Source organism: Lissotriton helveticus, chromosome 7 (genome assembly GCF_964261635.1).
Source record: "Lissotriton helveticus chromosome 7, aLisHel1.1, whole genome shotgun sequence".
Classification (NCBI taxonomy): domain Eukaryota; kingdom Metazoa; phylum Chordata; class Amphibia; order Caudata; family Salamandridae; genus Lissotriton; species Lissotriton helveticus.
In genome coordinates this window covers 1,050,337,162-1,050,349,254 of record NC_136068.1, presented here as the reverse complement: position 1 = coordinate 1,050,349,254, position 12,093 = coordinate 1,050,337,162, and the positions used below count along the sequence as shown (strand labels likewise).

At 48.1% G+C, this 12,093-nt stretch overlaps 1 protein-coding gene across 6 annotated transcripts in view; it reads left to right on the top strand.

Annotated features, from left to right (window-relative positions):
• DNAH17 (dynein axonemal heavy chain 17) overlaps positions 1 to 12,093 on the top strand; it is a 12,633,448-nt gene that overhangs the window by 10,538,178 nt on the left and 2,083,177 nt on the right. For all 6 annotated transcript variants that reach the window (XM_078653923.1, XM_078653924.1, XM_078653922.1 and 3 more), the window contains one exon: positions 9,292 to 9,456. In XM_078653923.1, coding sequence (XP_078510049.1) covers positions 9,292 to 9,456 — 165 coding nt within the window. The remainder of the gene's footprint in view (positions 1 to 9,291; positions 9,457 to 12,093) is intronic.

Here is a 12,093-nt window from a genome sequence, read left to right as displayed (position 1 = left end):
CCCTCCACCGGCTTGTGAGCCTGATGTTTCCTGCAAAGAATGAGGAGAATGCTGATCAGGAACCTGAAACCTGTCAGAAGGCCTAATTCTTGCGAAGTCATGCAAATCATAAGTGCGCTCAGAAGCTTCGGCTATCGGTGACGCAGCACGTGACATTTTTTTCTGTTATTGCTTTCCCTGTTTCTTAGTTCTCCAATTCTTTTTAAAAAAGAGTGGATGCTCATCTTTATCAGACTGGGACTTCTGTTGTGATTGCGTTTGCGGTGGTATTTTAGCAAAAGGTTTACCCCCAGATTCATCATTGTACTCTTTTGCGAGTCCTTAATAGCGATTATTAAGGAATCGCTATTAAAGACTAGCAAAGAGGGATGCATGTAGAAATCGCAATTTATTTTGCGATTTCTACTGCTTCCTTATTTGCGATTCGCTAATTACGAATCGAAAATAAGGAATGGCTTTCCTATTCATTCCTATGGGCCTCATATGGAAGTCATTCCTTATTTGCGATTAGCAATTAGTGAATCGCAAATAAGGGAGCGATTTCAAGGGTGCCAGGGTGTCCAAAGGACACCCTGTAGTACCCCTGAAATGCAAATGTACACTGGTGTTGCGCACACACATGTCCAAAGGACATGTGTGTGTGTGTAACATACAACTTGCATTTTTCTAAGTTTTCGATATTTACCACGAAGTTACACTTCGCGGTAAATAGCGGCCCCATATAGTGAATTCACAATTTTAAAATGGTTCATGAATAGCATTTAAAGAATCGCTAATTGAGATTCCTTAAATGCGATTCTTCGCAATATAGCGATTTCTAGTATAGCGATTTTTGCATTTGGGATGATGAATCCCAAATGCAAAAATAGCGCTCGCAAAGAGCCAGATTCTCAGAATCTGGCCCTTTGCGAGCCAATTTCAGTATGATGAATCTGGCCGTTAATTCTCCAAACTATTGCGGCCAATGGTTTTATAAGCCTGTGCAATTTTTGGTAATTCACGTGGCTTCTAATCCTCTGGGACGAGAGCTAAAGCATTAGCTACTTGAAAGTTGACTGCATCCCCCTTCACGTTTGCAAGGATGAGATCAGCAACTACGCCGAACACTCCCACTAACCTCTTCCCCAACTCAACAGCCCCTGCAGGGCCATGCTCATCATGGACACGCCAATCACGGAAGGGAGTACGGTCATTGAGGGAGTGCCGAAACACTTTGCATATACTGCTGCAACCACCTTACCCCAATTGTTACAATCAGTTAACTCTGGAATCAAGTCTTTAGGCAGACTTATAGTCAAAATCCTGTGTTTCTCCACAGGAGAAGTATTCGGAAATACTGTCTCCAACTGGTCAAGTTTCTCAGCAAGCCAATAAGGTAAATCATCCTTATTGTAAGGACGCTTGCCCATTACCAAATGAACCATGACAGGACTGATAGTAACACCGCCAGGTCCAGCTGGTTGCACAGCAATTCCAGGTGGTCTCATCTGACTGTTGCATGTGACGTATCGTACAACAGGTCTGTGCACCTGTATCAAAGAGGTGTGCATCATGCTGAGTTCTGCCACTTTAACTGCCAGATAACGTGGGTGTGGGGTGTACCTAGCCAAAACGGGCCAAGTGGCCTCATCAATAGATAAAGGGCCTAAACGGATCAGAGTCACTGGGTGTGGGAGGGCGCCATTAAACCAAATCTGGTGTTGCCATGCCATTAGCTGAACTTCAAGATTCTATAGGGTCGATAAACATTAGGAAGGGCCGTGGCAGTGTATTCATGGAACACATTATCAGTTCCATCCACCGCCGGAAAAGTGACCCAAGAATAAAAAACCTCTAAGTGCTGAGCTGGATCAGCTTCTACCACAAAGATAAGATCGACACCCTCATTTGGCACTCCATATGCGGTCAAATGTTGACGGAGTGCAATGCGGCTATGCGCTGCAATATCCACCGCAGCCATGAAGACAAAGAAAGTATAACAACCTAATGCGTGGCAGAACAATAAAGGATTAAGAAATAATAAAAAAAACTTTTAATAACATCAAGCTTAAAAGAACCTATGAAAATATCAACATAGGAGGTTACAACGTCACAGCTGTTTCCGGAAAAAGAAGTGAGGGCATTGTGGACAAGCACAAGTACTACTCAAGCGTCTCGCAGATAAGAACCAGACCAAACATTGGCGGCGCCATGTTGCAGGGATTCTGCACATATATAGAACTATGTGCAGGAAACCAGGACCTCGGTGTATAGGGGTGTACCAACTACCCACCTTGGTGCCCAAAATCCCAATCCGATTAGCTATAGTGTCTCATTCATTCTCCGTACTACAGCAAAGTGATCAATGATTAGACAACCCAGAACATGTCACTCCTACTCTCTCAGGAATCGCGGGAGCAAGAACACTCTTTCACTCACTCACTCATACTTGTCCACAACATGACTAATCAGAGACACTGTAAAGTTTAAAATGTTTATTTTAACTAATGTGCTCTAAAATGCAGTACCCGTGCTATTACTAACAGCAGAATGCATAAACACATTATAGTGAGCATTGTTATAATTCCATAGAATATAAACAGGGATATTATTTTATAAAAGTTGGTGGAAAACGGCCTACTGTGCCTTGCCACCCTCCCCGTGCTAGGAACTAGTTTATTATAAAAATAGAAGACCTCTGGGGTTTGTCAGGGGGACCCCATACTTCCAAGTCTAGATGCAAAGGTTTACATCTCCAGACAAGCACAGCTCTTCTCTCTGAAAATGTTTTTCTCCAAGTGCCTCGAACATGCGTACATGCAATATTAAAAGCACTCGATTTTCAGCAGTGCAGCTGTGCTTCATGTTATTTCTAGGTGCGGGGGATTGACCAGAGCAGAATAACAAGGGACATTGTTTTTCGACCTTGCACATCATGTACAGATGAAAACCACAGAGAACAGCAAAGAACGCGAAAGGCAGACGGTTCTCATGTGAACAGGCACAAGCAGAGTCTTAGTGAAAACAAAGTTGTGTAGTAACTTGTGCAAAAGCAGCAGCATGGCAGCAAGCTTGTGCTAACTTAGCAATATCTGCAGTCAATCCACCAACCTCTCTACAATCTATGGCATGAGATAGGTACCTTCAATACTTTTGGGTGTTGGTCTTCCATACGGGCCAGCAGGGAGGAGCTAAATCCTAATATCTTCCTACTTTCCATGCTGAATGGCTGCATTTTCAGGCTCGGGTTGGCCGTCCCCTAGGGAAACCTACCAAATTCAGACATTTCCGAAATGTAGGCACCCAGGTGAGTCCAGTGTGGTGTGCCTTACGTTGGTGCCATGACCTTTTCATTTCCATAATGCACTGCCAACCCCTAACTTTGTCTAAAATACTCTTCACCTAGCGGTTGCCGTCTAGGCCCGATGAAAATGCTACCCTCACTTGTGTGACTCTGTCAAGCCCCCACATCACAAAAAGCCCCAATTCAGTGTGGGGAAATCGGTAATAGGGGGAGCTGCCATGTTTGGGCTTGGGCTTGGACTTGAAGACCACTCAGGAAAACCTACAAAACCCAGATATTTCTGAAGACTGGACATTCAGGCGAGACTATGGTGGTGTGCCTCGTAGAGATTCCACCCCATTTTCTTACCCGCAGTGCCTTGCAAACCTCAAACTCTGCCTAAAATTGAACATTTTGCTTTAAATTCTGTGATATTAATTTCAGAGATCCACAGTCACTCAATCATAACATTTGTAAAGCGCGTTACTCACCCGTGAGGATCTCAAGGCGCTGGGGGGGGGGTAAGAAGCTACTGCTCGAATTGCCAGGTCTTGATTAGTCTTCTGAAGGCTAGCAGGTCCTGGGTCTGCTGTAGGAGGATGGGGAGGGTGTTCCAGGTCTTGGCGGCGAGGTGGGAGAATGATCTGCCACCCAAGGTTGCTCTACGGATGCGGGGGACGGTGGCGAGGGTACGGTTGGCGGAGCGGAGTTGGCGGTTGGGGGTGTACAAGGTTAGTTGTCTGTTGAGGTATGCTGGTCCGGTGTTGTGGAGAGCCTTGTGTGCGTGGGTGAGGAGCTTGAAAGTGATCCTCTTGTTGACGGGGAGCCAGTGCAGGTCTCTAGGGTGGGGCGTGATGTGGCTGCGGCGAGGGATGTCGAGGATCAGCCGTGCGGAGGCGTTCTGAATACGTTGTGGTCGTTTCAGGAGTTTGGCAGAGGTTCCTGCATAGAAGACGTTTCCGTAGTCCATCAATACAAAAAGGGGGGGACTGGGGTAGGACAATATTTTACGGGGTCCAGTGTACTCGTCCAAAGACTTGTAGCACAAAAGGGGTGTACAAAGTTCCCCGGGAAGAGTGACGGAGAGGGGTGTGTGTGCTAGTAAGTGGGGGGAATCCCCTAGTTGGAACTAGAACCCTCACACACCCAGCAAGCTAGGTGTCATGCTTCATCATATGGGCTCTGCTCCTCGTCAGACTGGCGCTGCAATGTCTGACGGGCTCCCGAAACCGGGGCTCTTTATCGGAGATCTTTTGTTCCCGCCATATGGTGCATGCGTGTGTGAGGGCCTGGGGAGTGTGGTCGTGAAGTGAGTGCTTGATTAAAAAAGGTGAGTCCGTCCACACGCTAATTTTATTCCCGTGGTAGACTCCCTTGGTTAAAAACAGAGGGTGGTGGTGTATGAGGGGAGAAAAAATTACCCTAAGACTGTCAGAGTAAACTTAACTACTACCCTCAATTATTGGTCAACATGTTTCATGCCTAGTGGCAATTCTTCAGGACCTAGTTAGATTGTACCACACAGTGAAAAATATTTAAGTGAAGGGTCAAAACTTTGCAGATAGGTATACGACGTTATTTAGTCAATAATACCGGGGTGCAGGCCAATGGGTCCTGTTTCCGTAGTCCAGCCTGCTGCTGACGAGGGCCTGGGTGACCGTTCTTCTTGTCTCGGTGGGGATCCACCTGTAGATCTTGCGGAGCATGCAGAGGGTGTTGAAGCAGGAGGACGAGACGGCGTTGACCTGATTTGCCATGGAGAGAGTAGAGTCGAGGATGAACCCCAGGTTGCATGCGTGGTCGGTGGGTGTTAAGGCTGTTCCCAGTGTGGTCAGCCATCAGGAGTCGTCTCAGGCTGAGGGGGTGGAGCCGAGGATGATGACCTCTGTCTTGTCTGTGTTCAGCTTCAGCCGGCCGTTCTTCATCCACTCAAAGACGGCTTTTATACCTTCGTGGAGGTTGGTTTTGTCTGTGAGGGGGTCTTTGGTGAGGGATAGGATCAGCTGGGTGTCGTCGGCGTAGGAGATGATGTTGAGGTGATGTAGTCGGGTGACGTGGGCGAGTGGTGCCATGTAGATGTTGAACAGCGTCGGCCTGAGGGATGAACCCTGGGGTACGCCGCAGATGATCTCGGTGGCTATGGAGTGGAATCGGGGGAGGCGGACGCTCTGGGTTCTGCCGGACAGGAAGGAGGTGGTCCAGTCCAGAGCCTTGTCTCGTATCCCAGCTTCGTGTAGGAGTGTGCGTAGGGTGAGGTGGCAGACAGTGTCGAAGGCTGCTGACAGGTCCAGGAGGATGAAGGCCGTGGTTTCGCCGTTGTCCAGCAGGGCCCTGATGTCATCGGTGGCGGCGATGAGTGCAGTTTCGATGCTGTGGTTGCTGCGGAACCCGGACTGGGATGGGTCAAGGATGCTGTTCTCCTCGAAGTAGCAGGTCAGTTGTCGGTTGACGGTCTTCTTGATGACCTTCGCCGGGAACGGGAGCAGGGAGATGAACCGGAAGTTCTTGAGGTCCTTGGGGTCAGCTCTGGGACTTTTGAGCAAGGCGTTGATCTTGGCGTGCTTCCAGCTCTCCGGGAAGGTCGCTGTTTCGAAGGAGATGTTGATGGCTTTCCGGAGATGGGCTGCGATGGTGGCGCTGGCTTTGTTGAAGATGTGGTGTGGGCATGGGTCTGATGGAGATCCGGAGTGGATGGTGTTCATGATTTTGATGGTGTCATCTTCGCTTATGTTGGTCCAGGAGAGCAGGGGATCAGTGCGGATGGTGGCCGTGGGTACAGAGGTCTCATTGGTTGTCAGGGTGGTGGTGACGTTGAGGCTATCTTGGATATCTGCGATCTTGCGCTGGAAGAAGGTGGCAAGGGAGTCGCATAGGTCTTGCGAGGGTGGGATGTCATTGGTGTTGGAGCGTTTCTTCACGATGTTGAAGAGCTCTTTGCTGTTGTGTGCATTGTCGTCTAGGCGTTTTTTGAAGGAGGCCCTTTTGGTGGATCTAATGAGGTGATGGTGTCTGCGGGTGGCGTTCTTGTGGGCCGCGTAGTTGTCCAGTGTTGGTTCACGCAGCCATTTCTTCTCTAATTTTCTGCATGTTTTCTTGGAGACCTGGAGGTCCTCGTTAAACCAGCTGGCTTTCTTGCTGGTGTGTCTGTTGGAGGGTTTCTTGATCGGGGCAAGGGCGTTGGCGCAGTCGTCGATCCACTGTCTAAGGCTGCGGGCGGCGGTGTCGGGGTCGGTGGGTGGGCTCCAGGTGAGGGTGGTGATTAGTTGGTCCTCGGTGACTTTGCTCCAGCAACGGCGGGCGATCTGTTGGGTGCGGTGGTGAGTGGTGGATTTCCTGATGGTGAAGTGAATGCAGCGATGGTCTGTCCAGTGGAGTTCGGTGGTGTGGCTGAAGGAGATGTGGAAGCTTGCGGAGAAGATGGGGTCAAGCGTGTGGCCTGCAGAGTGGGTGGGTGTTGTGAAAAGCTGCCAGAGTCTGAGGTTGGTGAAATTGTTGATCAGGGTAGTGGTGTTGCTGTTGTTGTTGTTCTCGAGGTGGAAGTTCAGGTCCCCGAGGAGGATGTAGTCTGTGGAGGCGAGGGCATGTGTGCTGACGAAGTCGGCGATTGAGTCACTGAACTGTGGCCGGGGTCCAGGGGGTCTGTAGATGACGGTACCTTTGAGGGTGGTGTTGGGATCGGTGTGGATCTGAAAGTGCAGGTGTTCGGGGGTGCTGAGGGTGTCATCAGTGTTGGCCGAGACTCTGAGAGTGTTCCTGTGGACGATGGCGATTCCTCCTCCTGTTCCGTTGGTGCGGTCCCTGCGGGTGATCTTGTAGCTGTCCGGGATGGCTGTCGATGTAGGGTGCCGAGGAGGGGTCAGCCAGGTCTCCGTCAGGAAGGCGACGTCTGGGGTGTTGGAGTCGTGTAGGTCCCGGAGTTCAATGGCGTGTTTGCGGGAGGAGCGGGTGTTGAGGAGGATGCATCTGAGGTGGTTGCGTTCTTTCCCGGTGGGAGGGTTGGCGGGACGGATGCTGGCGAAGCTGCAGTTCCGGCAGGAGAAGGGGCCTTGGGTGCGCTTTGGGGCAGCCAGGAAGCAGTTGTGTGAACGTCTGGTGTTGAGTGCGTGGAGGGTGCTGGCATTGTAGCGGGGACGGGCGCTGTGGGGTTTGTGGGGACCAGGGGTCTGGCACTGGGCGTGGTCCAGGCGTGGACAGGCGCATACGGGCTTGCCTTAGGCACGCCTTTGGCGCGCCCACTGTACGCGTGCAGCGGTCGCCATTTGAAGGGGAGGGAGGAGGGACGATCCGCTGGGAGGCGGGGCTGGAGGGGTCAGGGATAGCCGCGAAAATGGTGGGAATACGAGGGGAAGCAGAAGGGAAACAAGAAAAAGGGAAAGTACAGTGGCAGACAGGGTGTTAGAATAACGAATAAGATAACCAGAACAGAAGCAAATAACCAGAACAGAGGGCAGGCAGGCTTGTTAGAATTAGAATAAAGTTAGAGTTAGAATAAGAAAAAAATAACCAGAACAGAAGAAAATAACCGGAACAGAAGGCAGGCAGGCTCAAACCCTGCCCAGGAGGGCTGGCTGGGCGAACAAGGCAAGACACGACCGGCCCCTGGAGTATAGGTAAAAACACAACCCACGATTGACATCAATAGTTTATGTTGAATAATTACTTCATCTCTAATCCACCTCCAAAACATACAGGACCGTCACTGGGGTTTCAGAATGATGGAGCCAAGAGCAGAGACCTAGCACAGCCTCGCCTTGCGCATGCGTGCCCGGTCTTCGCTCGCGCACATGGCCAGTTAGGTACATGGTGATGAGAAACAGGGTTAAAGCGTAGGTAAGGAAAGAGAGATTGAAACAGAGCAAGATTGAGGTCTGAGGTAAAGAGAAATACTAGGTAAAATAGATTGAGACGAGCTACAGGGAGGTGAGATGAAAACAGCAATTTGGTGAAATTGGATGTGAGGCGGAGAGAGAGTTGAGGTAGAGAGTGGTGGTGGTGTGGTAGAGAAAGAAGCGAAGTTGCTAAGCTTAAATGTCAGGAAATAAAGAGCAGAAAAAGCCTGTTAGAATAATATCATAGCAAAAATATTGACAACCAAAATGTGGAGGAAAGTATATATTGGTAAGTATTGATTTACTGTTAACTTCACTACTACATTGTATATGTATATTGTCAAGGTACATAGATTTGAAGTATAGGTATAGTCAACATATACTTAAGTATATACTTACCTTGTTGATATTTTGGTCATGTTTATTTTTGTTACTGCTTGTGAAAAAGTTAGAGAGATGTCTATTGAGAGAGGTGATATAGAGTTGAGATAGAAAGAGTGGGGTATATACGCAGAGATGTGGAGATAGACAATGAGCACGTTGAGAAAGAATTTTGAGAGACGTGACTCAGAAAGACTATTTTTACATTTCCTCCAAACTCCTTAAAAGTGCAAGGTTTATTCCTGGGGAGGTCAAGCATGCACATTAAGCTCTTGTGAAGGCCCATGGCTAGCTGTAAAAAAAAAAATAATATGCACACCAATACTTCTGACTGTCCAAGATATCTTAATCTGAAAGCCCTTGGAAGGTAGGTTCCTCTGGAAGTTACCCACATTGCCCATGCCTTAAAACAGTTCTGCCCAACGTGAAGGTGGCGCCTCTTTCTCCAAGCTGGCTAGTCAATAGACTATATTGGTCTTGGATGCCTATGCTTTGGTACCAGTGTTACCAGTATGTTTTTCCTTTACCAAGACTCTTCTTTTTTGTCTGTGTTGTGTCTTTTATTTTCTCCTGTCCACTGATGCTCTGAAACTCAGTGCACAAACTTGTATTAAGCAACTGGCATATTTATATCATAAAATAGGGGGGAACTAAATAGCATTATTTGTGGAAAGCAGATTACTGTAGTAGACTGGTCAGTCTGTGTGGAGGTAAGCAAGTACGCAAGGGGAATCTTATGTAAAGTCTGGGTTGTACATTTGCAGTCTCCTTTATAGTTTGAAAGGGCATCTTCATTATTGAATTTTTGTTATGTTCTAGGCAAAACTAACACAGCAACAGAATGAATTCAAGATTGTTTTAAAGGAGCTTGAAGATTCTCTGCTTGCTCGACTCTCTGCTGCATCAGGAGATTTTTTGGGAGATACTGCCTTGGTGGAAAACCTAGAGACCACCAAGCGCACTGCCACTGAAATTGAAGAGAAAGTAAGAAACTTATTTTTTAATTTTCAGTTTTATGTAGCACTTGCCAGGCTAGGGATGTAAAGCAAAGCTTTTTACAAAATGTCATAGGACAACAGTGATATCAGTTGCAAAACGTTTTATACACAATAGAACATGATGACAATGAGTAGGAGAAAACATCACCAAATATATCAGAGGTGGTCATTTAGCCCCTGGTCAACCAGGTCATTGGAGAGGCCCTGGACACCACTTTCCTGACAGATGATATCTGCAGTATCTAGAGAAACCAGCTTTGTGGTGAAAATGTGTGCTTACAGCACATCTGTCAGTGAGGCGGATTCAATCCAGGCATTTCTGTTTCTGTTCAGGGGGTCGCCTCATTTTACTTTTTGCTTACTCAGTGTTCTTTTTAGATTCTGCCTACAGATGGCTTCAGCTTTTTTCTTATATACCTCTTTTCTGCAGTATGATACAAAGAGAAGGCTTTGGGTCATCCCCTTGCTCGTGACTGGATACATTTATTGTCTATCTCAGTTTTATGCTCCTTATTCAATGGCAACTGCAAACACAACAATGATGGACAGAATGTGGATCAATGTCACACATTCACCCCAGTCCAAAGATCTGGGCCCAAATCCATCGTTTTTCCACTCCACACCACCCTGGGTTAGACAATGGCGATATGCAAATCAGCGCTGACCCAGGGTGGTTGTTGTGTTTGCAGTTACCGCTCTAAGTGTACTGGGGATGCTCAGACATGAGTCCCAGGCACTCCACACCACTGGAATCAAGCTAGCCGGGCTGAAGAGAGGTGTTACCTCGAAACCGGGCCGGTCCTCGGATGCTTGTTTCCGTTCTGGGAAGGACATGGCTTTTGTAGTTCGGACTGGACTGTTCCCATGGGGCACAGGGTCAGCGCTGATTTGCATATCACCATTGTCTAACCCAGGGTGGTGTGGAGTGGAAAAACGATGGATTTGGGCCCAGATCTTTGGACTGGGGTGAATGTGTGACATTGATCCACATTCTGTCCATCATTGTTGTGTTTGCAGTTACCGCTCTAAGTGTACTGGGGATGCTCAGACGTGAGTCCCAGGCACTCCACACCACTGGAATCAAGCTAGCCGGGCTGAAGAGAGGTGTTACCTCGAAACCGGGCCGGTCCTCGGATGCTTGTTTCCGTTCTGGGAAGGACATGGCTTTTGTAGTTCGGACTGGACTGTTCCCATGGGGCACAGGGTCAGCGCTGATTTGCATATCGCCATTGTCTAACCCAGGGTGGTGTGGAGTGGAAAAACGATGGATTTTGGCCCAGATCTTTTGACTGGGGTTAATGTGTGACATTGATCCACATTCTGTCCATCATTGTTGTGTTTGCAGTTACCGCTCTAAGTGTACTGGGGATGCTCAGACGTGAGTCCCAGGCACTCCACACCACTGGAATCAAGCTAGCCGGGCTGAAGAGAGGTGTTACCTCGAAACCGGGCCGGTCCTCGGATGCTTGTTTCCGTTCTGGGAAGGACATGGCTTTTGTAGTTCGGACTGGACTGTTCCCATGGGGCACAGGGTCAGCGCTGATTTGCATATCGCCATTGTCTAACCCAGGTTGGTGTGGAGTGGAAAAACGATGGATTTGGGCCCAGATCTTTGGACTGGGGTGAATGTGTGACATTGATCCACATTCTGTCCATCATTGTTGTGTTTGCAGCTGCCTTATTCAATGGCTTTACTCCCTACTCCTTTTTTTCTGTCCTACATGAGCCTGACTTCTTTACAATCATTTTAATGGAGTTGTATCCTTTCAGTGCTGCTGTCGGGAAACAGCTTTCATTTGTATTTTAGAACTCTGAGATCACATAGCTTTCCATGCTCTCTCTACTGTCTGCTAAACTCCCATATGCTCAGCTGTTGCAGCCCCCCTGTGGTAGGTTTCTGCAGGAGTCCCAGGGCATACAGGAGTTACTGGGCTGAGTTTGTGTAAATCGAGCCATTTAAAACTTGTGCCCGAGGATCATTGGACCCAATAGTGTGCACCGAGTGCACTCCTTAAGCACTTGACTCTCAGGGTAGCTAAATCCAAGGGAGGTGGTGCAGGGTTAGAGACTACTTTAAACAAGTATTGAATAGAAGTTAACAATCACTGTCCACTCAGCCCTTTCGTTTAAGAAAATCACTTTATTACTCCTCACAAAATCGATTCAAATATATATTATTCACAGCGGCATTTCATACTGGTACTAATGGGGGCATGTTACAGCGGTAACTGTACTCTTGCCGATACTATGGCGATGAGGAATCTCTGGGGTAATATAGGCAGTGCTGGCAGATTATTTGCGTTTCACACTCATGTTTGAGTGCCAGTAGTACTTCTCTGCTGCAACCCTTTGAACATATTGTTGGTCCCAAAAGTGTATTTTTTTATTGAGACAGGATACACCTGCCGGCATCTCTGTCAAAGGGAGGTGGGATGTGGGGTGTCCGGTCTGACCCACAGGAGGTTGATGTCCAGCCAAAGTTTCTGTTCACTTGTGACACTTATATCGGTGCCTGCTGCTGTATAAGAAACTGTAGCACCCACATCAGTGAAGAAGAGGCTTGTAGTGGTTGTGTTGGTTCTCCTCTTAGAAGAGAACAAAACAAGAACGCTAAAGGTAAGAA